Genomic DNA, 22,438 nt, shown 5'->3' on the forward strand with positions numbered 1-22,438 from the left:
CTCGATCGGATACATATTGACTTAATCCTTAATCAAGCGCAGCCCAAATCCACTAGTCCCTTAGGATGCTTAATTATAGTAGATATAAATAATATGCTACTTGCGCTAAGCTATCTAGCTTATAATGCAGTTCATAGTTATAGTAATGTACCTGAGGAAATGATATTAATATAATTTCCTTAGTTCAATCTACACTACCTGTAGTAGATCTCCTGTCTGTCACATTGATTTGTGGAAATCACTACTCCAGTATTTCGATAGGCTTGGAAGTCTTGTACCCTGCTGCCAGTCTCGACCGCCTTCCTAAACCATGAATTGGCTGACTACCCCGCCCCTCAAACTCTGCTGACCATTTTAAATGATGTTCCAGGACTATAGACAGAACACTGCTATAAGATCGCCGGAACAACCGCCTCAAACTCTATTATATGCGTGATACTTTGCCGCATCCCTCTGACGTATCTCATGATACCCCATATAGTAGTCACTCCCTAGCCAGATAATGTTCTCCGGGCTCACAAAACCGGTGGAAGCCACGCCATGTCAGCCAACAGAACCTGCTTGCCCAGTCTGCCATTTACTGGTCCTGGAATATGATACAGCAATTCGAGGTTTGACTATATCTATAGCTGAGCTCAAGAAATCATCCAACGCTACTCCATGTCACACTTGTGCTCTTCTATGGGAGGCAATTAGCACTGCTGTGAAAGAAGAAACAACTATGCCAGATGTTCTATATGAATCAGTACTTGTTGAAAGCAAGCCACCAAAGCATCCAGGGCCCATGGTTGTCCACCTTTACCCTGATCCCGTTGCACATTCTGTTAGCGAAAAGACGTTTCAGCTATATACAACTGATGGTAGGCTATGTAGATTCTTGCATGAGTAACACCGCATCTCACTGGATACAGATGACGTCTCTCTACCCTGGGACTTGATCGGTCGGGGCTATCATATACCAGAATACGGGTTAGCTCCAAGTTGTGTATCTTTGGCGCGCGAATGGCTTGACGCATGTGGCCACGCCGGAGGAAAACACGCCAACTGTACCAAGACCACTATTTCAACACTACCAACACGGGTTATATCGGTCGGAAACGACAAGGTATCTCCCAGGCTCGTAATTACTGAGCCCAATCAGCAAGCCCACTATGCGGCTCTGAGCCACTGCTGGGGAGGGAAAACGCCTACAATGACCACTTTATCCAATCTAGAAACGTACACTGTTTCGCTCCCTGAAGATCTTCCACAAACGTTTCAAGATGCTTTGAACGTGGCCCGGGCATTGGAAATCCCCTACATATGGATTGACTCCTTATGTATTGTTCAGGATTCTCCAGAGGACTGGAAGCACGAAGCCTCGCTGATGGCTCAGGTATATGCCAACGCCCATGTGACCATTTTTGCCGATGCCGCACCAGACAGTACATCCGGCTTCCTGTCGCCACCATTCCGAAAGGCCCCGCAAAGGTTCGTTGTGCAATGCAAAAATGACCAGTCCAGCTCGAGTGGCGTACATATCCGAGAGCGTGGGTTCTTAGCCCAGCAACTTCCGTTTCATTCATGGAGTAGAAGAAGTGGCTTAGGTCAAAGCAAGCTATCAACGAGAGGTTGGGTTTTCCAGGAACGCTTACTGTCACCGCGAACCCTCCACTTTTCGCAGAATGAAATGGCTTGGGAATGCAGATCTGTGTGTGAGTGCGAATGCTCAGCGACATCTCTGAGGACTCTCCGCACTACCAGCGTGATGAAGCATTTTCTTCATCCTCAAGATCCCGATGTTTCTTCGGCTGAGGCGAATTGGAGATCCGAAATCGTCCCGGCATATACTGAGCTGGACCTTACCTTTGCGAGTGATCGACTCCCCGCAATTCAAGGCCTGGCTAACGCTGCTCAAAGGCTCAGAAGTAATGATGAGTATGTTTCTGGTCTTTGGCGACAAACAATGAAGGCAGACCTTTTGTGGCATAAAAATGCAGGCGATGGTAATAGTCACAGAATTAAGGATGGGGGTGCTCCAACTTGGTCGTGGGCATCTGTCACTGGACCAATTTACTATTCAGACAGAATCACACCCAGTGACTCGAATTTGCAGATTCTGGACATCATAGCCAGCGAGGAGAAACCTCCGATGCTGGTTATCCGTGGCCATCTCGTCAATGTGAAACTAGATGATCCTTATAGCGACACTGTGTCTCTGGGCCCCGATGACGACCTAAGAGTGGAATGGGATTGTGGCGGGGGTAAAACCAAGTCAAACAAAGTATCCCGATATTTCTTGGTATTTGAGGCAGATGATGGAGGGCCATTTGGCCTATTACTCAATCTCAACCGAAACGATCCAACGGAGCAGCAATTTCGAAGAGTCGGATATGTCCACGGGCATAGCATCTCAAAGTGGCGTCGCTCGTGGGGTAGTGGTGGTTGGGCGTTTAGTCCGAGCGAGGCGTCTGACACCTCAGGTGGAATTTGGGAGGATGCCGGTAAGGAGGGGGCCAGAGAGTGGGTTGATGAGATATTCAAGGGCGAACCTGTAACCTTCAGATTGATCTAGTGGTTACAAGCCAATGCAAGATCTGCAATTCTCCTCAATTGTTACAGGTCCGATCTAGATTGGTTTCTGCAACAGGACACTGGCTCCCAAGAACTGAAAGCTTTTTGGACAAATACAGCCGTATTGTGAGTGCTAATGGGAAGATAATATACACCAAAATGGGTAGAGGAATTCATTTTGGCACATGTGAAAAACGAGGCCTGTTTGTTGAGTTTCAGAATTGGAGAAAAAAGATCAGCTGAAACCCGGTGTTCTCAACATTCTGTTGAGCAAGATACATAGGGATAGACCCTGTTCGAGTTGGTGACATCTCCATCTGCCGACATACTCGTATAAAATCCCTGAAACGCGGCTTGCATCCGGTAGGCAATATTTCTTCCTAACGATGTCTCATGAGAATCACCAAACTTTGATTTGATACAACACGTGGCTCACCGACTGGAACTTTCTGCCTCGAGTCATCCGATTGGGTAGAGAATGCTAGCTTACAGGACCCTATCCCCTTGGGCTGAAATGCATTGCTACGGTTACTTCCAAGAGGCATTGAATCCTCAACCGATTGATTGTCATTGGTGAGAGTGAAACATGTTCATGCGTTATGCGGTTCCGCGCCCGGTTACCCCGGACTTTTGCGGCCGCTACCCCGCACGTTTAGAGCGGCCTGATGAATGGCCTGATCCGTGAAGTCAGACCACTGCCGATCCGTTAGAAGCTGTATAAAAGGTGATGTCAAGGACATCTCATTCCTCTTCTAAAACCATTAATTGACCTCTCAAAACACCATTGTTCCATATCTATACTCAAATATCGAGAATGAAGGCCCTCGTCTACGCCGGTAATGGCTCCGTTACCCTCCAAGATCGTCCTCTCCCCAAGATCGCTTCACCAACAGATGCAATCATCAAAGTCACCAAGACCACCATCTGCGGAACTGATCTGCACATCCGAAAAGGAGATGTCGCTACCTGCGAGCCAGGAAGAGTTCTAGGCCACGAAGGCGTGGGCATCGTCCATTCCGCAGGTGCATCTGTCGCACGCTTCAAAGAGGGTGATAGAGTTCTAATTTCTTGCATCTCAAGCTGCGCGACCTGCGAGTACTGCCGCAGGGGAATGTATAGCCATTGTACTTCTGGAGGTTGGATTCTTGGCAACACCATCGATGGAACTCAAGCTGAATATGTCCGCATTCCCCATGCTGACTCGAGTCTCCACCCTATTCCCGATGGGGCAGATGAGGCTGCTTTGGTGATGGTCAGCGACATTTTCCCAACTGGTCTTGAAGTTGGTGTTCTCAGTGGCAAAGTCCAACCTGGAGGGACTGTAGTAGTTGTCGGCGCTGGACCGGTTGGCTTGGCTGCTATTGTCACTGCCCAGCTATACTCACCATCCAAGATCATTGCGGTCGATATGGACAATGCCAGACTTGATGTTGCCAAGAAGCTCGGCGCAACTGATTCGGTCGTCAGCGGTCAAGACGCTGTTGCCCAAGTGATGAAATTGACAGATGGGAAAGGTTGCGATACCGTCATTGAGGCTGTTGGTATCCCCGCTACTTTTGAGCTCTGTCAAAAGCTCATCGCCGTTGGGGGCGTGTTGGCAAACGTTGGTGTGCATGGTACCAAAGTGGACCTCCACCTTCAGGACCTATGGATCAAGAACATCTGTAAGTGGCTTGGCTGTCCGATCTACCGTTTGAAAGGGCACTAATGCAAGTGTCTCAGCGATCACTACTCAGCTTGTGGATACTGTTACTACCCCCATGCTTCTCAAGCTAGTGCAATCTGGCAAACTGCAACCCTCGCAGCTGATCACTCATAGTAAGTTCTCTAGCTTAAGTCTGAAGCATCCGTACTGACGGTTCCCGTTTAGATTTCAAGCTGAGCGATGTTGAGAATGCTTACAAGACATTTGGCGAGGCATCAAAGCATAACGCTCTGAAAGTGCTTATTGAGGTAGATTAAATAGAGATTCTAGAGAACACACATGGCCATTATTCTAAGTTTCACTTCCATCGAATAAAGAGTGGTTGTCAAAGACTAAGCCCACTTTCCAACCAGAGCCATAATTCCAGCACCCAGGAAGAGGCAGACGATCATAAATCCCAGCCTGACCTTGTCGTTCGTTCTCTCACGATTGAAGAGAAAGTCCCTAGCAATCATCTCCACAAATCCAGTATAAATGAGAATGCCAGCAGAAATAGAGTCAAAGATACCGTTGACCGTGTTTGCAGTGAAGGATGAGTTATCGTACGTCTTTCGGATACCGAGACCAATTGCAATGGCAATAGGTGTTGTCAGACCGTAAGCGAGACAGAGGAGCCAGGGCATACTGCGAAGTCGGTTGGGGAAAGGGATGGCACTAAGTCTGGCGCCGATACCAAGGCCTTCGAAGGATTGGTGGAAAACAAGGACAGGGAACAAGGTGTCGAAGTCGGATGTATCCGCGACACCCAAGTTCAGACCGATGAAGACACTGTGAAATAAGACACCGAATTCGAGAATGAGGAAGGCTGCGATTTGTGTCTTGAAGGCAAGCTCGGTTTCTTCAGAATCGCCATCAAGGTGTTGGAGCTCCTTGAAATCTGCATAGCCACCACGAAGCTTCTCTGACGTAGCCGCTTCTGTATCGTGCTCGCCATTGATCACGAGCCTTCTCGAGTTCGAGCCGTCGTCAGAGTGGTGCTGGTGTCCATCTGCGCCGGAGGTAGTAATAGTTTCCTCGACACCAGTATCATTATGCTGGAGCCCATAGCGAGATTGGACGTAGTAATCGGCAGAAAAGTCGAACAAGAAAGTGAACATCGCCGCTGAGAGAGCAATAGCCGGTGGCCAAGAGTACGTCGACCAACCACCAGTCATACCAACACAAGATGCTGGTCCGATCTCTGAATAAGCAGGATCGAGCAGGTGGACAAATGCAGTTGCAATGATGACACCGGAGCCGAAGTATCGCGCAAAGAGGTAGACGTAGAGCGGGATCTTGAGCCGAGGGATTCGCGTCGCCACGACTGGGAAGAAAGTGACTGCGGTTGAGACGACGAGAATGACGAATAGTGAGCCAATTCTGATACCCAGAGGGCCATCGTATTGGTTTCCAGCCGTCGTCAGGAAGCAGGTGATGAGACCCTGATCAGTGACGGACTGGAACTCAGTGAGGTTAACCCTCTCAGGGTCAAAGTTGGTAGGTCCAGACATTATCGCAATCTTGACAAAGTCCAAAAGAATAAAGATAAGCGAATGAAGGAACCTAAGCTTAATCAATGAATGGCGGGAATGCGAAATACAGCATTGCAGCCGAGGGGTTCGAAGTATATATAGCCCATCCTGCTTAACAATTAGACTTTTTCAAATACGCAACCTCTCAAGCAAAAGATCTCTGGTAGACAAGCCGATATTGCCGGTGACTTGCCGTTTTGCCGTGTTTCTCGGAGGAATAGAGCAATTTGTAGAAAGGGCTGTCGTGATTTAAATACTCGTGAACCTTGATGGTTATGAGCTAAGAAGGGTTTAGTTATTTTAGACTCCGTATTGGGTTGTCAAATCGGATCTCGGCACGCATTGTCTAACCAAGGACATGCTAACGGGAATAACAGTTGAGAATTTTATTGAGTGATTATTCGAGGACCTTGTTGGCTTCTCAGTAAAATGAGTGTATGTTCAAGATATCATAGTAGTTGAACGTATATAAAATGGAAAATCAGAACCTTGGGCCAAGGGGGCCGAAAATGGTCATCCGTAAAATCGAACCTTGATGATAAGTGACGTATCAGTATCAAGACATGATTGCCTACCAAATATCATTTCACTCCATATGATGGTCTGTAAAGGCTTCTCATACAATAAGGCCTTGCGTTTGTTCTCGGAATCAATGCTCAACAAGTCGAAACTTGACATCAAAACAAGAATCAAAAGCCGAATTAAATGAAACTGTAGATATTCAAGCTCCGCACTTTAAGCGTCAAATTTGATCGATGATGCGAGGTGCATAGTTCATGTCCTAGTCTAACTCATATGCATAACGTTCATGATCAACGCCATATGTTACCCTAGCATCGGGTCTGCAGTGTCACTTGTAATGAGCCTCATTATTGGGATTGAGCTGATTGAGTTTGCGCAGCCCCAGGAGGTTTAGTATCCATAACTCGGCTGGCACCTCTGCCAAAGGGGGTATAGCGCCCTTCGATGGCCTGACAAAGCCAATGAACCACGACTTCGAAGGGTTCGTCTTGCTCCAGATACTTCTCACATATGATAAGGGTGCTTATCTTCATGCGTGTGTAGAAGTAGGAATTTTTGCTTATACACAATACACACAACCTTCTTGGATGCGACACCTTTTACGAAAGAATAACATATTATCCGTACTTTGGGATGATATTTGTCTATTACAAAATGCTGATCGTCCACAGCTCTTTTTGCACCTTGGTTGCCAAGCTTTTGGCTATTAATATTGTATCCACTGCTTGCAAACTATGATCAAGGTCAACAGCCCCCTGATGGGCTCTCCTCTCCGATAAACCCCCAAAAATAGGCCTCATCGAGTAGATGGATCGGATGAACTGACTTGCTATCCATCTCTTCTGCTTCTCTCTCAGAAGACTTGGCTGGTTCCAATTACTACTCATGGATATGTCGATGACGTAGGATAAGATGCTTATTGCATGAACTTGGCCATGAAGTCTAACGTGTCGCGAGTGATCAAGTTTGGACACGTACTGATCGCTTGCTTTGAACCGCATATATCCTTCATCATCGACAGGTAAATCATGATAGCTGGGGTATATGATGTTGGGGCTCCCCGTTGAGAGTATATCAGTAGGGTAGTTACAGTTGCCTAGGTAGAATGGGATGCTGAGACACATAGAATCAACAAGCTCTTGGACTCTGTGCTGGTTTGAAGTCCAGAACATTGTATGGTCTGGAATGCTGTTCTCGCCATTGGGATTCTGAGCTGCAGATGGTGTTGAGGACTGAAAAAGTTGGTCCTTGATGTTTTCGAGAATGAGACAGTAGATACGCCAAGCATTCCAGATATTCGCAACTTGTATGCTCGGATATATATCGCAGGCGCCATGGTATGAAGGAACTGACGAATCGAAATCGATACCGCTTTTCATCCGTCGTGGATACCAACTCGTTGGTATTCGTTTCAACCAGGTCCGTAAGTGAGTGTCTAGATTGCAGATCTGTTGCCGTAGCTTAGCAACAGGAGAAGAGAATAATGTTGTTTGTGAGGTATCGTGGAACGCATATTGAAGATCTGCGACAGATATTCCGATCATATCAAGAGATGAACTAGGATTACTCGGCAGGATTGGAGCAACCTCAGTCTCGATCCACTCAAGATCCTTCGTCGGTAGTCGTGTTCTGTTCCTCACCGAAACGGATACCCTAGAGTGGAGAAGGTTGCCAACAAGATGAGCATAGTACTTGGAGTTCTTGAAACAGTCTTCTCGCTGCAATAACAAGGTCAAAGCCCCCTCTCGATGCGCGCCATGAGCTCTGGATTGGCCTGATACAGCTGAAAGGGTATCATGCATTTGGAGGACTAGAGCCGCCAACACGGTCTCGTCGCCACCTCTCTCCACAGGTTCCTCGGTCGCTTGGTGAAGCCGACTCAAAGCTTTCACCAGGAGCTGGTAAGGAAGGGGGCTCGAAGGGGCCAGTTTACCGATCATGGACCAGATTTTGATTGACGTAGCTGTCACTGCAGTGCTCAGAGCTGAATCATGTCGCTCGGACGCCAGAGCAGGACGGACAAACTCCAAGAAACCTCTTGTCGATTCCAGACTTCGACCCACATCGGTAACATATGTCAGAAAGAATGGTACAGCAAGATCTTGCGGGTGATCTGATGGTAACCGAACAATCGTCCTCTCAAGTGATGATTGCTTCGCACGTTTGCTGACGCGCGTAACAGCGGCTGAAGCCGCTCGATACCGAACAGTCTCGTCCTTGAATCTCAGCCCGCGCTTCTCATAGCCCGTGCACTCAATGCCAAGGCGAAGACACGCCTTGCACCAAGGCTTTCTCTCATCGCACTTAACACGGCGCTGTCGGCATGTGACGCAGCCTTGCGAGGCCCCTCGATTGACCATGACGAGGCGGAGTATTGAGCGAACTGAACAGAGTAGAGTTTTGCGATGTTTGCAGTAGATGATGATGATGACAGAGAAAACATGGTTCTTATGCTTAATTTTGTCGTATTTAGTGGAATGCTGACATGAGCAGTACGCGAGAGCCTCATACGTCGTCCTGGCGGCTGTGTCTGACGATCGTTACTAGATATGGCTAGACTTTGCGAGAGACGCAGATGGTGGATACTGCTGACGGACTCAAAATTATTTCCGTCACCATTCATCGCTTCATATTCCTCTATTGAGACTTTACTCATCATGAGTTCAGGAATATTTCCCCAGACCAGCCGAAGTATGGATTCAATTTCTATATTGGATGCTCGGGAAAGCTGGTCTTAGACAGATATAAAAACCCAAGTAAATTCCTCGAAAGTTAGAAATTCATTACAACAATCAACAAGTTCTCATTAAACAAGACATCGATCACTTCAATCATGAAAACATCTTCCTTCTCTACTTTTTGTACTCTACTAGCGGTTCTGAACGCAGGGACCGCAAGTGCTAAAGATAAGGAGGATCCTATTCTTTTCCTCAGCGAAGATGACAGTTTCAACTTCGACATCCTCACTGGACTTGGTCAAATGGCCAACGACGGCGCTGACGTCAATCCCGTTCTGAGCGTCGCCAAAAAGATCATCCCAGGCAATTTTGAGAGCTACATCAAAGAATGGTTCGATCTTGCAAACTATACCAAGACCCAGGCTCTTGACCCCAAGATTGCATACGACCCTATCAATGTCAGGGCAACTTGGTTCTCTGTGGCAAACTATTTCCGCCGCGCTGATGCTTATAATCGCGCTGACTGGGATGATCCTCGCATCGATGGGTACTGGGACGAGCAGCGTGCTGCTTTTGATAAAGCTATCGCGGCATTGCCTGTTCCAGCCGAGAGAGTTGAGATCCCGGCTGGTGACTTTAATGTCTCGGGTATCTGGTATTCTCAACCCTGCCAGAACAATCAGACCAAGCGATTCCCGACACTCTTGCTCACTCAGGGCTTTGATGCTGCCCAGGAGGACCTGTACGCAACTGTTGTTGCTCCAGCGCTAGCTCGCGGATACAACATCTTCTCTTTCGAAGGTCCAGGCCAGCCGACTGTTCGCCGAGAACAAGGTGTTGGCTTCATCCCTGACTGGGAACGAGTCGTGACTCGTGTTGTCGACTATGTTCTCTCCCAGAAGTCTGAATTCGTTGATCCCAAAAAATTGGTTCTCTATGGTCACTCGTTCGGGGGTTATCTCGCCGCTCGTGCTGCTGCTTTTGAGCCTCGACTAACTGCCTTGATGTTGAACGGTGGTATCTGGGACGCATACACTGGGTACACCGCTCATCTAACCCCTGAGCTTCGCAAGCTTCTCGAGTCAGGTGATAAAGAAGCATTCGACGACGCCCTTAGCAAGATTCAAGACGATCCAGAGATCTCCACTACCACTAAATGGGGCATCCTGCAGGCTCTCTGGTGTTTCAAAACTAAGTCCCCCTACGAATTCTTCCAGTTGACCAAGAGCTATAACCTACGCGGCGGTATCACGGACCGTATCCAGATGCCCGTCTGGATCGCCGATGGAGAATTTGAAACACTTCAATCTGGACAGTCTAAGCCTGTTGCCGAAGCTTTGGGAGATCGTGCGGAGCTTCACATATTTAATGGTACTGCTGGATACCATTGTCAGACTGGCGCTCCCCAAGAATTTGGTCGAGTGATTTTTGCGTGGCTGGACAAGATCTTGAATAAGGATTAGGTACTATCCTGGGAATGATGGAGGGACCGCCGGATAGAATGCACTCAGAGGCAATTATCGACGCACAGGTCCCTTTCACGTTCAATCTTTTCGGATCATTTTACACTTCTCGTACCGTTTTGCTCTTTGGGCCTTCATTCTAAGTCAAGTCACTCTTTTAATTCATTTCATATTCCGCTTCCTCATAATAGACTTCCACTGTCGACGAAAACCTGCGATCACCTGAGCTCCCAATTTAAAAACGTTGACGCATGTTTTTCCATCCTTAATTATTTACAGGCTTCTGTAGCCGTGTGGTGTGATATGTGAATCTTGATACGAGCTGCATTTCAGGTTGAATGCTGTTTTCCAAATTCGGAAACATGTGTCGGAAATCAACGCTCCGGTCATCCTTATTGAGACATAAAATTCGATATCATGTCCCGCAACACAAGGTAATGGTCAACAAAGTATCACGTCAGCGGGCTTCAATTCTGTCAAAATCGATAAACATCTCAGTCTATATAAGACCCAGTCGATCAGGAAGCTCTCTTCTAACCTCGATTTGTCAACCTTACCACCGCTGTATTTTCTGTCCAACAAAAAGAGCTACGATGAAGGCAAGCCTCCCATAATACTTTTTAGAATGACACCTGATTTCAGTAAACAGACAACGCTTCCAGTTACCCTCTCACTGTTCCTCGCTGGTGCCCTTGCCCAGCAGGTCTTAGTTGAAGAGTGGCTAGGGGGAGATTGCAATGGGAGGCCTTTCATTACTGCCAACGTGTACGGAGGGCCCGATGGAACCTCATGTGTCAACGTCGAGCAATTCCCAGCAACCAACATCAAAGTTACTCTTGTGCAGCCTTGCACTGATGGATCGATTCCAACCATCAAGGTTTCCAGTGTTGAATGCGCGCAGTTTATAACTGAAATTGTTCTAAGCGCAGATGGGTCCTGCAATTCGGTAGGCATTACTCCTTGGGCTTACGAAATCTCCTGTAACTAGTTGCATAAACTTTAGGTAGTTGGTGAGGACATTGCACGATGAGCTTGAGGATAATCATCATCTTCAAGCTGCTTAGTGCCCAAGTTAGGTTCGATCCAAGTCGGCTGATTGAGCCCATTCATCATTGATAATACAGTGTTCAGAATTTGAGGAAAACCCTTGGTTACATGCTTATCTGTCCACGGTCCAAGGAAATGGCCAACGTCCTCATCAAAAGATCATATAAGCATATTGCAAGTTGTCGCTACTTCGCCACGTATGATGTTATCATGTCCGGTCTGTAGTACTGCATCGCCTAAAATACGAGCTCTATTGTTGGATTGGTTCGGACGAATCTGTCAGCAAAATCTCCGGGGGGGCGAGAGGCAATTCCGCGTCGGAGAAATGGCTTGGGAATACGAGCGACGCATCCCTACTGGCTGAACCTTACCACCAACATTGAGAAATTAGCTCCCTCTCAAGGATGATCAGTCAGTAGCCGAATAGTTTAACGCAGTATCTGTAAGTAGGTCGTGAGGCTCACCTTTCCAATTAGTGCAGAAGATCTCTCACACCCTGCAGGCAGGCGGGTATGCTTTGCAATCAATCTGCATTACCAACTCATTCATCGTTGTTTATCATACAAACATCTTCGTGTAAATATGTCACTGCAATATAAATAGCAGACTACAACTAGCATTACGTTCACCTAGCATTGATCCATGCGAACAACGCAACTCATCTTAGGCCATAACCATATTAAATTTCTGCATCGAGACATCCTATTCATCATGAGTCTTCCTACTTTGAACCAATACCACAAAAAGCCCTATCAGGCAATTGACCCTTCTCTCCCCGCCCTTCAGCAGACAGGCAGAACAGTCATTGTCACTGGGGGAAATAGTGGCATAGGGTATGCTATCGCTCGCAGCTTTGTCAAAGCGAACGCCGCTCGTGTCATTATACTTGGACGTCGTCAAGATGTAGTCGCATCTGCAACTGCCAAACTCCAAGAAGAGGGAGGTCAGTTTGGCAGTGGTACGGATGTACAAGGCCGCACTTGTGATATCTCTGACTTAAAATCCACTGAGCACCTCTGGAAAGCACTTGAATCAGAGGACATTTTCGTCGATGTCCTGGTCTTGAGTGCTGCAAGCTATGGTGCTATCCAGACTATTCTTGACGGAGGTCTGTCCAAGGTCTGGAGTGACTTTGAGTCCAATGTGCGAAGTACTCTCGATATGACAGAGCGATTTTACAAGCAAAAAGCGACAGCCCCAGGCAAAAACAAGGTAAGATATCACCACCTTCATTACAAGCCCTTCCGTGCTCACAACAGTCAGTTTCTAGTCAACATCTCAACCTGTGCGGCCTACATGTGGTCAACAATGGGTCCCGACCGACCAACATACGGTTTGACCAAAAGTGCCAGCACTCTCCTCCTGCAGCAGATCGCACAGGATACTAAGCCCACTGATATGCAGATTGTCAGCTTCCATCCAGGTGGTATTTTGACCGACTCTGCCAAGAGAGTCGGTGGGGATAACCTAAAGGGCCTCGTCTTTGACGATGGTAAATACTTCCATGACTTTTAATGCAGGCCTTCAACTAACAATTGTTGGATAGAAAATCTTCCAGGCCATTTCTCAGTCTGGGCAGCTACGCCTGAAGCCAGCTTTCTTCATGGCCGCTTCGTCTGGGCTAATTGGGATGTTGATGAGCTCAAGACTGGTCCTGTACGTAAACAAATCGACACTGATGAGCACTTTCTTAAGGTTGGCGTGGAGGGACTATCTGAAAAGATGGGAGGCATGATCATGACCTAATTCTGTATTATATCATTTCTCAATATGTCGGCAACAGTGGTCGTCTCTCCTTGTCATTCGTTCCACATATACTATATACTCAACTCAAATGTTCAGACTGAATCACTGTGGACTTCCTAAACCAAATGTCATTAACCTGCAGTCTTACCGCTGCAGTAATAGGTGCACTGGTGTGCAGTTATGCAAATACGCTGCCACTTCCTCCATGGCGGAGTTCACCAAGAGACCTCCAACCACCAGGGGAATAGTTAGCCATTATATCATAGGTCCCTGCATACTACAACCTATCTAATTCGGCCATCAAGTCTTATGAAAAATGCACGTTCTATATATTCTTCCGATACTTTGAGTTCAATATGTACACAGTCTCGAGATGGTGAATGGATTACTATAAAATATAGATTGCTAACACCACAATACGTCTTGTATAGCTATACTCGCTACGTAGAAGGTGTTGACCATGATGGTGCAAGATAGGCTACCCAATGCCCCTGAACTCAATGCCTCCAAGGAGTGGCGCAAATATAGTTCTTGGAGAAGCTCGTGTTTCCCCTACCCTTGTATTTTGCCATTTCAGGATAAAGACATATCTTTCTTGAGAACTGGGTCAATGCGTCTGGCTTCGTATGTGCTTCCAGTGTATGAGGAGGTTTCTCGTCTTCCACCCAGGCTAGCAGGGCCCCAAAGGGGTCTGTTGGTACAGCACAGGGCTTTGGCCGAACCCACAATGATCAACTCCAGGAGCAAGAAAGAGGCGAAGAAATTTATCCATATCCTTACTTTTTCCCTTGGACTTGAACTTCTTCTCAACCTCTGTCAGGTATCGGATGCTATCCTGAGGATAAATCAACTGATCGCTCAGGCCATGCCAAATAATCATTTTTCCGCCCGCTGTCCTGAATCGATGGAGATTGGGATCTGATGAATCCATGATATGACCAAACTTAGCTCGGGACTCTGAAAACAGTTTTTCGAAGTCAGAGATACTGAGTTCCGATGTGTCAAAGCTTGGGTCCGCCTTGACGAAGTTGCGAACCCATGTATCAGCTACAAAGAATGGCGCACCAGTGATTGTGCCATTCACTGTCTTAGTAGCAGCCAAAGCGGTAAGCGATGCACCTCTGGGCATTCCATACCATAGGGCGTTGCCTTTTGAGTCGGTCGGACCTCTCCATATCTTATTCACGATTGATGCCGCAAGTTTGCTAATCACTATGCTCTCATTGCCACACTCAATTCTCTGGTCGAAAAGGGCGAAGGGGTCGTACTTGCACGTAAACGGCTCTGTAACCACGCCATCCACTACTACATCCTTTCCGTCGCAAGATTCCACGGCTGCTGATACAAAAGCATCCAACTCGCAAGTCGATGGATAATAGTTCGCGTCTTTCATGACAACTTGAGGCCAAAGTTCTGTCATGACATACTCCGACCAGTAGATGGCGGGAGCTCCAGCCAGAATCCCATCAAAATCGCTTGGATAATGCTGTGCTGCCGCCAAGCCTTGACGGCCCCCAGTAGAGCAGCCATTGAAGTATGCCTTCGTCGCCGGGACCTTGTAGAAAGACGCTGCAACTGCCTTGCCAACAAGTGCCATGTCATGGACAGATCGTGAAGCAAAGTTTTGGAGAAGGCCATAATCGACAGTGCCATCAGGCTTCAAGGCCCAGTCTGACGGATCGATTGGATTCCCACTGATACCAGCATTGGTGGAAGAGACAGCGTAGCCTTGAGAAGCAGGGAGGGCAAGATCAAATTGACCCAGCCCAGCTGCCCAAGCACCGCCCCCAATAGCGAGATAACGGAAGTTCCAGTTGTCAAGAGGCAGCCAAATCTGCACGAGAACTGTATCGTCTTCGTTCCAATGAGATAGAGTGACATTTACTTCACAGATGTTTAAATGTGTGACTTCTTGAAGTAGTGTTGGGGAAAGTGCAGGAACTGAGTGGCCGCGATAAATTCGACTTTTGATGGATCTGATCGTGGCACCTGGTACATTCGGAGGGGTTATATCGTTGCATGATCTGACTGATTTGGCTGCTGCTGACAGAGCAATAACTCCGAGTCCAATGAGCCTCAGAAATAAAAAGGAATACATATTGAATTGAATATTGTGATCGACATGTATTGGCACGGATTTACTGCTTGCGTGGGTATCAGATTTATAACTCTAAGACCCGGTCACTTGTCAATGCTACCGACGACAGTTCCCTCAGCAATGCTATCAAAGTGCTTCTTACATTTGCTTCTTTACTGTGCTCTGCTTCTACTACAATAAAATGGCTTTGGGCTGCGGCGCAAGATGGACCTGGCAGAAATTATGCGGATTCCTCATGTTCCGTCATGGCTCTTGGCACGCATACACGAGCAAACCATCCTCAATGGCCAAGGTCTAAAGTGAGCGCAGTTCTTACACAGAGCCTCCAGGACTTTATTGCTTGGCCATCAGAATGAAGCTAGCTAGCTAGCTGTTGGTCTCCGAATCTCACGTCAGCCGCATAGTCTTGCCTATTTGCGTAGCGCAGAAAAACCGGACCAATCAAGAAGACATGCTCGTATTCACATTCGTGGACAAACATTGTGATATTTCAAGTGCGATATGAACTGGCGAGGGTAGATATGAGACTCATCACAATGATCTTGCTTATAACACGTCGAAAGTAATTTTAATAGTACCTCTCAGTTGCTAGCAACCGACATCTCAACCAACGATCGTTCTTATCATGTCTGTCAACGAAAATCTTGTCAAAGCAGCTGTTGTTCAAGCTGAACCAGTCTGGTTTGACTTGGCTGGTACTGTCACAAAAACATGCGATTTGATAAAAGACGCTGCTTCGAGAGGAGCGCGCATCATTGCCTTCCCTGAGCTCTGGGTACCGGGATATCCTGCATGGATATGGTAAGTATTGCGTTCCATGCCAAAAGTCTGAGCTCACTCTCATTAAGGGCCCGCTCAATGGATCTTGAGATGGTCGTGAGATACACCGAGAACTCATTAGGTCTTGATTCAAGTGAAATGCAAGACATCAAGTCTTCTGCAGCAGAAAACAATATCGTCGTTTGTCTCGGGTTCTCTGAGCGAAGTGGAAACTCTCTGTACATTGCACGATGCATAATCAACAGCGATGGTGAAGTCGTGATGGCAAGACGCAAACTCAAACCTTTCCATATCGAGAGGACTATCTTTGGTGATGGGCATGGCCCCTCGCTTGACAATGTTGCTCTGACTTCTGTTGGCAGAGTTGGGCAATTGTCCTGTGGAGTAAGCCTCGAACCCTTATGCATGGGGTATTCTAACTGACCCTGTCAAGGAACATTTCAATCCCCTGACCAACTTCAATACTTTCTCCCAACGAGAGCAGATTCATTGTGCGGCATGGCCCTGTGTACCAGTTCACTCCGGTGGACCCGAACCATACTCCATGTCTGATGAAGGTAAGATAACCTCTATCCTCTTAGACCCATCTAATCTATGCACAGCGGTAGCAGCGATCTCTCGTGTCTACTCTATCCAAGCTCAGTGTTTTACACTGCACTCAACAACGGTAATATCACAGCCATCCATTGAGATGATCGGCACCAGTCAAGCTCCAGTGTTTAATGTCCCTGGTGGGGGAAATGCGAGGATATTTGCACCGGATGGGCGACAACTGGCAAGCCAGCTACTCGCAATAGAAGAAGGCATGGTAGTAGCAGACTTGGATTTGGATCAGGTAACTATGCATAAAGCACTCCTTGATACTTGTGGGCATAATGGGAGACCGGAGCTATTATGGCTGGGTCGGGATAATCAGGCAAAGTCTGCGGTTCGAACGGAGAGACACCTTTCATAGAAGTATATGTAATGACAGAATAATCTTCGATCGCCTACAAGATGAAAGAGATCCCCTGAAGAATGTAGTTCGACTGCGGAAGAATCTTATTGACCGAATGAGTTTTCTTACCATTGACTTCATCTACTTCAATCATGCAGCATGATCGTACTTCGAGGTGTGTTCTTATCCATTAACATGAATTTTTTTCTTCCAGCCACTGATCAGTGTTGCATTTCTGAGTTCATAAGAAATGCAATGCCTAGGTGGTCGGCTACTAAAAGTTGAAATTTTCCAGATGTGTTATTTGCAGTTGAGACCTGTGGCCGAGATCTTAAATCAGTAGATAGACTTTGAAATCACAATCCAATCTCGATTGCGGCATTTATCTCACGTTAGACCTTTTGCAGACCAGTTTCGACAATTGAGGGAGAGATGTGGAATGCTTTTTTATGAAGCTCGCCTATACGAGGGTAAACTTCTCATTGGCCCATCATTAATCGATGATCAAAGCTTATGTCTCCACGAGACATATCAAGCCAACTCACCGAAAAATCAGTGCACGTCATTTTCTTTAAAAAGTCTATTCTCACCGTGTATCATGGATACGGTCAAGCATCTCTCCCAACTAAGGACACCATGATCATTTATCTCTTCCTGATTCTAGCTACTTCCATAACCCAAACTCTCGCCTTGAAGCTACCTGATCATCCACTTGGTAAGGAGTACTTCGCCAAACACCAAAACCGTCGCACTGAGCATGTATCCCGACTTGAGCCACTGTCACATGTAAACACGACCAGACTTCAAGTGGCATACTATGAAGACGGTTCCTCAGATTCACAGGCCGTTCTTCTCCTTCACGGGTGGCCCTATGATATTCATAGCTACACGGAAGTCGCGCCAGCTCTTGTGAAACAAGGATACCGTGTTATTGTTCCATATCTGCGCGGTAATGGACCTACCACCTTTCTACACACAGATACCTTCCGCTCCGGCCAGCAAGCAGCTCTAGGTTACGATATCATCGAATTACTTGATGCTCTAAACATAAAAAAAGCTATCTTTGCTGGTTACGACTGGGGTGGACGCGGTGCTTGCGTGGCAGCAGCTCTGTGGCCCGAACGATGTGCTGGCCTAGTATCAGTCAACAGCTACTTGATCCAAGACCTGTCAAAAGCCTGGGTTCCACTCGATGCCAAGATTGAAGCGGGCTTTTGGTACTTCTACTATTTTCTAACTCCCCGTGGACAAGCGGCTTTGGCAGAACACCCGAAAGAAATAGCTAGGGCTGTTTGGGACAAGAACTCTCCTGAATGGAACTTCACAGAAGCAGATCTGGATCGTGCTGCTGAGACCTTTATCAATCCAGACTATATCAGCATTGTTACTCATGTTTACAAACATCGCCTGTTGTATGCTCCGGGCGATCCCGATTACAGTCATATTGAGAAGGAGCTTCTTCAGCAGCCCGTTATTTCAGTCCCAACTGTAACATTGGATGGAATTGCAGACGGCAACTTTCCGCCGACGAATGGGTCTTCTTCAGCGAAGTACTTTAGTGGTCTACGTGTACACCATCAGGTTCCTGGTGCGGGGCATAATCTTCCGCAGGAGAAGCCTGGTGCTTTTGTCAATGCAGTGCTTGAAGTTGCGTCGCTGAGATAGTTGGGATCGACTTTATGGTAATTGGGGAGATGATTCATTCATATAAATCAAGCTTGTTAACTTACTATATGAAGACTACTGCAACCCTTTTGTATAATTCGTTCTGTTGAATATTCTTTATGCCCTTATCCCAATCGTTTGAACTGCTGGTTGAACAGCTCCCAGTCTCTATCTCCAACATTACAGCTCCTCTCTCTGTTGTACGTGGCCTCCATCTTTCACCAAACTCAATTTATACTTTAGGATGAATTTAAGATTCTCTCAGGTATCTCGCGGTACGAATACCGGCATCAGTTGATCCAGCCGTAATAATTATCCAAAACCGACACGTCGTGCAGCATATCCCCGGAATACCCCTCATGGAAGCTTGCATCTTCAATGACAGCGGTAAGTACATCTGAGTGGAGAAATACAACAGAGTCCCCATGTAGGTCTGCATCACAGCTTTGTTTACTTGTCATCGTGAATAGGGGTATTGTATCTCCGACAGTTTGCAGATTCGTATAAGAAAACATACCAGAGCTCTCACTAGTCGAAATGTGCGAGATATCTCCTGAAGAACGAAGTGCTTCGATCGCACTGCTAAAAAGTTGATCTGCGGCATTGAGGTCGCCCTGAAGCAGTTCGTACATGGCCAACAGCGGGGTCATGAAAGTGATCCATCGAGTTGTGGTGCGGGCCAAATTCTGCATTCTCTTGCGGAAAGTGTGTAGTGCACCGTTGTAGAGCTGAAGTGATTGGTGTCTGTGGTGATTGGCCATCTCGATCTGTACACCGTTCTTGCTTAAGACAAATCCACTGTAAAAGAACGACCCAAGAGCCAGGACGGCCTTCTGTATACACTCATCTTGGAGGGTCTCGTGAAGGACAATAGTGGAGTAAAGCTCGCTGTAGCTAAAAAGTGCATTACTGAGGTTTGCATTTTGGATAAAATGCTCAACATAGACTGGGTTGCAATCCGATGCAAATGGAGAGAATGGCCAAATAGATTCCTGCCATGTACAAGGTTCCAAGTGATCTGATAAGGGACTTGGGGTCAGGTTTAGAGGTGTTGAAGGGGTTCCAGCGGACGCAGACACGTCGCTAATAGAGCTTTCAGTGCCGCTTGAGAAGCCATTTGAGTCGCTCGCTTCTCCGGTGGTGTCGCTGCTGTACCCGTCGCAATCGAATCTTCCCTTGGCACATCGGATACATATCGGTCTAGCCTCTGTAGCCCATTGATGAATTAGAAACCTGCTCAACGATCATTATATCGAATGCCCTTACCGTCGCATTTGACTCTTCGGATCTTACAGGTACCGCAACCCGACCGGGACTTGGGTTTTCCAGTACGTTCCCAACGCCTTGCAGCCTTCTTTCCTCTATGGGGGAGAATCCTTGATGGGGGTTTGGGGCTGGAGGTTTCACTGTAGAGGGGGACTATTGGTCTCATTCTGGGTTCATTAAAAGGCCACTCAAGCTCTTTTATAGTCAGTCGTTAGCATAAATAAGGAGGGTATACTACCTCCCACCATTTCCGAGCTTGAGATTTTTATACAAGACGCAATTCTGTAGCCCTCTTCAGAGACCAGAACCTAATTGAGAATAGTGCATGCTTCTTCAATGCCGATTCGTTAGTTGCTCGAAGCGATTGGTTGCTCAAGCAATATCGATCCATGCTGACGGCGGAGAAATCGGGGAAACTAGACTATAAGTAGTAATCGTATTCATCAACCAATCACCTATGATTTATGCTTGGAATACATTGGATTAGTGGAGTGCTTTGTCATACAAGCCAACCTGCATCTGACCGCTGGCTGCTGGTAGGCCTGACCTTGCACGTTTCTCAACCTTGTCATCCTTACTTCTGAGCCAGACAACTCAAAAATATCCGATCTAACGTCCGGTTCCCCCTCTTGTTCATACATAAGCAAGTGCATCACTGAGGCGCAGTTGTTGGCCGGACCATGATTCCCGCCAACGCACTCGTAAATACGATCCAGTTGGGCAAACCTAAACGTTCTGGTGCACCCAAAAGCCGAAGTGGCTGTATCTCAGTAAGCCGCCCTTACCCTGGTCTTTTGATAAGAGACGTTCCATAGTTGTGTGTCTGACAATACTTGATTGACATCATTAGTGTAAACGAATGCACTTGAGATGTGACGAGGCGAGGCCAGCTTGTAGGCGATGCGAAAGATCACATCGAATCTGTGAATACGGAGAAGCCACCCAAAAGGCCATCCAACCTCTCACAGCCCCCAAAGTTCTTTTGCCAAAGCAAGACCCTTCGAGTCATAAAGACTTCACCCCTCTCCTGTGCCAGCCTAGATCCTCCAGTTTGGAGCCCCATGAAGCACCATACTTCGATCTCTTTCGTTACCAAATGGCTCATGACTTTGGTTACACCCCTTGTACCCTTTTCTGGAACAAAGTCATACCGCGGGAAGCCATGAGCGATGACTGTGTCAAGTTTTCTGTCTTGAGTGTCGGTGCGCTCATGCAATCTCTGTACCGTCTTGGTCCAAGGCCATATACTGGCTTGAAGCCTTCCTCGGACCTCTCTAGGGCATCCAGCGACCCAACGTATCGCATCGCTCTGCATTACCACTCAAAAGCGATATCTGCCTTACAAGCCCGGATCCAGTCAAATTTTGCCACTGTCTCTCGGCGGAATACACTTATCAACATGTTCATCCTGTTTCTCTTCGAGCTAATGCACGGGAACACCGCGACAGCTGATCGTATGCTCACCAGCAGCGTAGAGCTATTACGACAGCAGAAAGATCAATTGGCAGAAGAAGTCAATGAAGGGTTCGAGCCGCAGCCAGAACCTATCTACACCGCAATCTCCAACGATGAGGGATTGGACCAAGCTGAGCGGATTCTTCCCCGTTTGCAAGTCTTCTTTAGTCTGAACTCCTGCTTCTTTCCTTTGCAGCGAGACTGCTGGTCGCGCTTTTCTACCCAAGCAATACCTTGTACGGTACCTTCAGCAAAAGCAGACTTTAACCAATTTGCCGCTATGTGGAATAGTTTCATCACTCGCGCTGTAATATTTGTCGTTAAGACCTTGCAAGATCGCTCGTACTGTGATACATTCCACAGAGCGTCTTTGATGGCACGACGAGATATGCTCCTGGAACAGCTTCGCAAATGGGAAACTGTCATCATCGAAAGACTGGAAGTTGAAACAGGCATGGTTGCTAAAAATACAACTAGGATATTTCACGTTGGACAAAAAGTTGTCTACATCCTCCTGAACTGTTGTCTTGACCCTATGGAGACAGAGTACGACAAATACGATAACATCTTTGCTGATATCATGGAGATGATGCACGCTGTCGAGCATACTTCGGGTTCATCGACGCGAGTCGAGACTGTCTTGGACATCTACGTTCTGCCTGTCCTCAACTTTGTATCGCAAAAGTGTAGGAACAAGGCTATCAGATTGGACTCTCTGAACCTGTTCGAAAGGATGACATCTACCATGGGCGGCTGGGAGACCAGAGCCAGTTTGTTAGCGCGCAGACGTCTTATGGCGATTGAGGAGGATGGTCGCGATGAACAGGGTATTATCCCTGCAGGCTCTAGATACATCTGGACTGATACAACTTGGGACAAGGACCAGACTTATCTAATTGCCTACTTTCACGAGGCTGGGTACAGAACTCTTTGTAACAAGGTGGTCGAGGACAATGTTTATTTAGAGGAGCAGAAATAACCCGTCTATAGAGGATATATGCTAAATTCTTGA

The 22,438-nt window shown here is 47.1% G+C and overlaps 11 protein-coding genes across 11 annotated transcripts; 7 read left to right on the forward strand and 4 right to left on the reverse strand.

The window, feature by feature from the left end:
- Positions 1–67: 67 nt before the first annotated feature.
- FVEG_11894 (hypothetical protein) lies at positions 68–6,040 on the reverse strand. The gene is made up of 2 exons (XM_018901215.1): positions 2,990–6,040; positions 68–2,933 (listed from the first exon to the last, which is right to left on the reverse strand). Exon 1 carries the CDS (start codon positions 5,746–5,748, stop codon positions 4,591–4,593), a length of 1,158 nt encoding a protein of 385 aa, XP_018759657.1. The 5' UTR covers positions 5,749–6,040; the 3' UTR covers positions 68–2,933; positions 2,990–4,590.
- FVEG_11895 (hypothetical protein) lies at positions 385–2,794 on the forward strand. The gene is made up of 2 exons (XM_018901216.1): positions 385–860; positions 912–2,794. Exons 1-2 carry the CDS (start codon positions 503–505, stop codon positions 2,552–2,554), a joined length of 2,001 nt encoding a protein of 666 aa, XP_018759659.1. The 5' UTR covers positions 385–502; the 3' UTR covers positions 2,555–2,794.
- Positions 3,263–4,955, forward strand: FVEG_11893 (alcohol dehydrogenase). The gene is made up of 3 exons (XM_018901214.1): positions 3,263–4,217; positions 4,276–4,371; positions 4,424–4,955. Exons 1-3 carry the CDS (start codon positions 3,368–3,370, stop codon positions 4,513–4,515), a joined length of 1,038 nt encoding a protein of 345 aa, XP_018759658.1. The 5' UTR covers positions 3,263–3,367; the 3' UTR covers positions 4,516–4,955.
- Positions 6,041–6,907: 867 nt separating the features above from the next.
- On the reverse strand, positions 6,908–8,750 carry FVEG_11892 (hypothetical protein). The gene has a single exon (XM_018901213.1). It carries the CDS (start codon positions 8,649–8,651, stop codon positions 6,939–6,941), a length of 1,713 nt encoding a protein of 570 aa, XP_018759656.1. The 5' UTR covers positions 8,652–8,750; the 3' UTR covers positions 6,908–6,938.
- Positions 8,751–9,124: 374 nt separating this feature from the next.
- On the forward strand, positions 9,125–10,432 carry FVEG_11891 (hypothetical protein; the record flags this gene model as incomplete). The annotated part of the gene is made up of 1 exon (XM_018901212.1): positions 9,125–10,432. The coding sequence occupies one exon, from the start codon at positions 9,125–9,127 to the stop codon at positions 10,430–10,432; it is 1,308 nt and encodes a 435-aa protein (XP_018759655.1).
- Positions 10,433–12,190: 1,758 nt separating this feature from the next.
- FVEG_11890 (hypothetical protein) lies at positions 12,191–13,225 on the forward strand (the record flags this gene model as incomplete). Its single annotated transcript, XM_018901211.1, has 3 exons — positions 12,191–12,691; positions 12,743–12,971; positions 13,026–13,225. 3 exons carry the CDS (start codon positions 12,191–12,193, stop codon positions 13,223–13,225), a joined length of 930 nt encoding a protein of 309 aa, XP_018759654.1.
- Positions 13,226–13,722: 497 nt separating this feature from the next.
- Positions 13,723–15,323, reverse strand: FVEG_11889 (hypothetical protein; the record flags this gene model as incomplete). Its single annotated transcript, XM_018901210.1, has 2 exons — positions 13,723–13,916; positions 14,006–15,323. The coding sequence occupies 2 exons, from the start codon at positions 15,321–15,323 to the stop codon at positions 13,723–13,725; spliced, it is 1,512 nt and encodes a 503-aa protein (XP_018759653.1).
- Positions 15,324–15,948: 625 nt separating this feature from the next.
- On the forward strand, positions 15,949–17,058 carry FVEG_17125 (hypothetical protein; the record flags this gene model as incomplete). Its single annotated transcript, XM_018906391.1, has 4 exons — positions 15,949–16,124; positions 16,172–16,487; positions 16,537–16,660; positions 16,706–17,058. The coding sequence occupies 4 exons, from the start codon at positions 15,949–15,951 to the stop codon at positions 17,056–17,058; spliced, it is 969 nt and encodes a 322-aa protein (XP_018759652.1).
- Positions 17,059–17,676: 618 nt separating this feature from the next.
- FVEG_17124 (hypothetical protein) lies at positions 17,677–18,705 on the forward strand (the record flags this gene model as incomplete). Its single annotated transcript, XM_018906390.1, has 1 exon — positions 17,677–18,705. One exon carries the CDS (start codon positions 17,677–17,679, stop codon positions 18,703–18,705), a length of 1,029 nt encoding a protein of 342 aa, XP_018759651.1.
- A 290-nt stretch (positions 18,706–18,995) lies between these two features.
- Positions 18,996–20,137, reverse strand: FVEG_11888 (hypothetical protein; the record flags this gene model as incomplete). Its single annotated transcript, XM_018901209.1, has 2 exons — positions 18,996–19,912; positions 19,972–20,137. The coding sequence occupies 2 exons, from the start codon at positions 20,135–20,137 to the stop codon at positions 18,996–18,998; spliced, it is 1,083 nt and encodes a 360-aa protein (XP_018759650.1).
- Positions 20,138–20,651: 514 nt separating this feature from the next.
- FVEG_11887 (hypothetical protein) lies at positions 20,652–22,405 on the forward strand (the record flags this gene model as incomplete). The annotated part of the gene is made up of 2 exons (XM_018901208.1): positions 20,652–20,741; positions 20,822–22,405. The coding sequence occupies 2 exons, from the start codon at positions 20,652–20,654 to the stop codon at positions 22,403–22,405; spliced, it is 1,674 nt and encodes a 557-aa protein (XP_018759649.1).
- Between the last annotated feature and the right edge of the window lie 33 nt (positions 22,406–22,438).

This window comes from Fusarium verticillioides, chromosome 4, assembly GCF_000149555.1.
Source record: "Fusarium verticillioides 7600 chromosome 4, whole genome shotgun sequence".
Classification (NCBI taxonomy): Eukaryota; Fungi; Ascomycota; class Sordariomycetes; order Hypocreales; family Nectriaceae; genus Fusarium; species Fusarium verticillioides.

Coding starts and splice junctions, on each gene's coding strand:
- FVEG_11895 (XM_018901216.1), top strand. CDS start 503: ATGTTCTCCGGGCTCACAAAACCGGTGGAAGCCACGCCATGTCAGCCA. Junction 861..911: donor TCAGCTATATACAACTGATG/GTAGGCTATGTA, acceptor CACTGGATACAG/ATGACGTCTCTCTACCCTGG.
- FVEG_11893 (XM_018901214.1), top strand. CDS start 3,368: ATGAAGGCCCTCGTCTACGCCGGTAATGGCTCCGTTACCCTCCAAGAT. Junction 4,218..4,275: donor CCTATGGATCAAGAACATCT/GTAAGTGGCTTG, acceptor CAAGTGTCTCAG/CGATCACTACTCAGCTTGTG. Junction 4,372..4,423: donor CTCGCAGCTGATCACTCATA/GTAAGTTCTCTA, acceptor GTTCCCGTTTAG/ATTTCAAGCTGAGCGATGTT.
- FVEG_11894 (XM_018901215.1), bottom strand. CDS start 5,748: ATGTCTGGACCTACCAACTTTGACCCTGAGAGGGTTAACCTCACTGAG.
- FVEG_11892 (XM_018901213.1), bottom strand. CDS start 8,651: ATGGTCAATCGAGGGGCCTCGCAAGGCTGCGTCACATGCCGACAGCGC.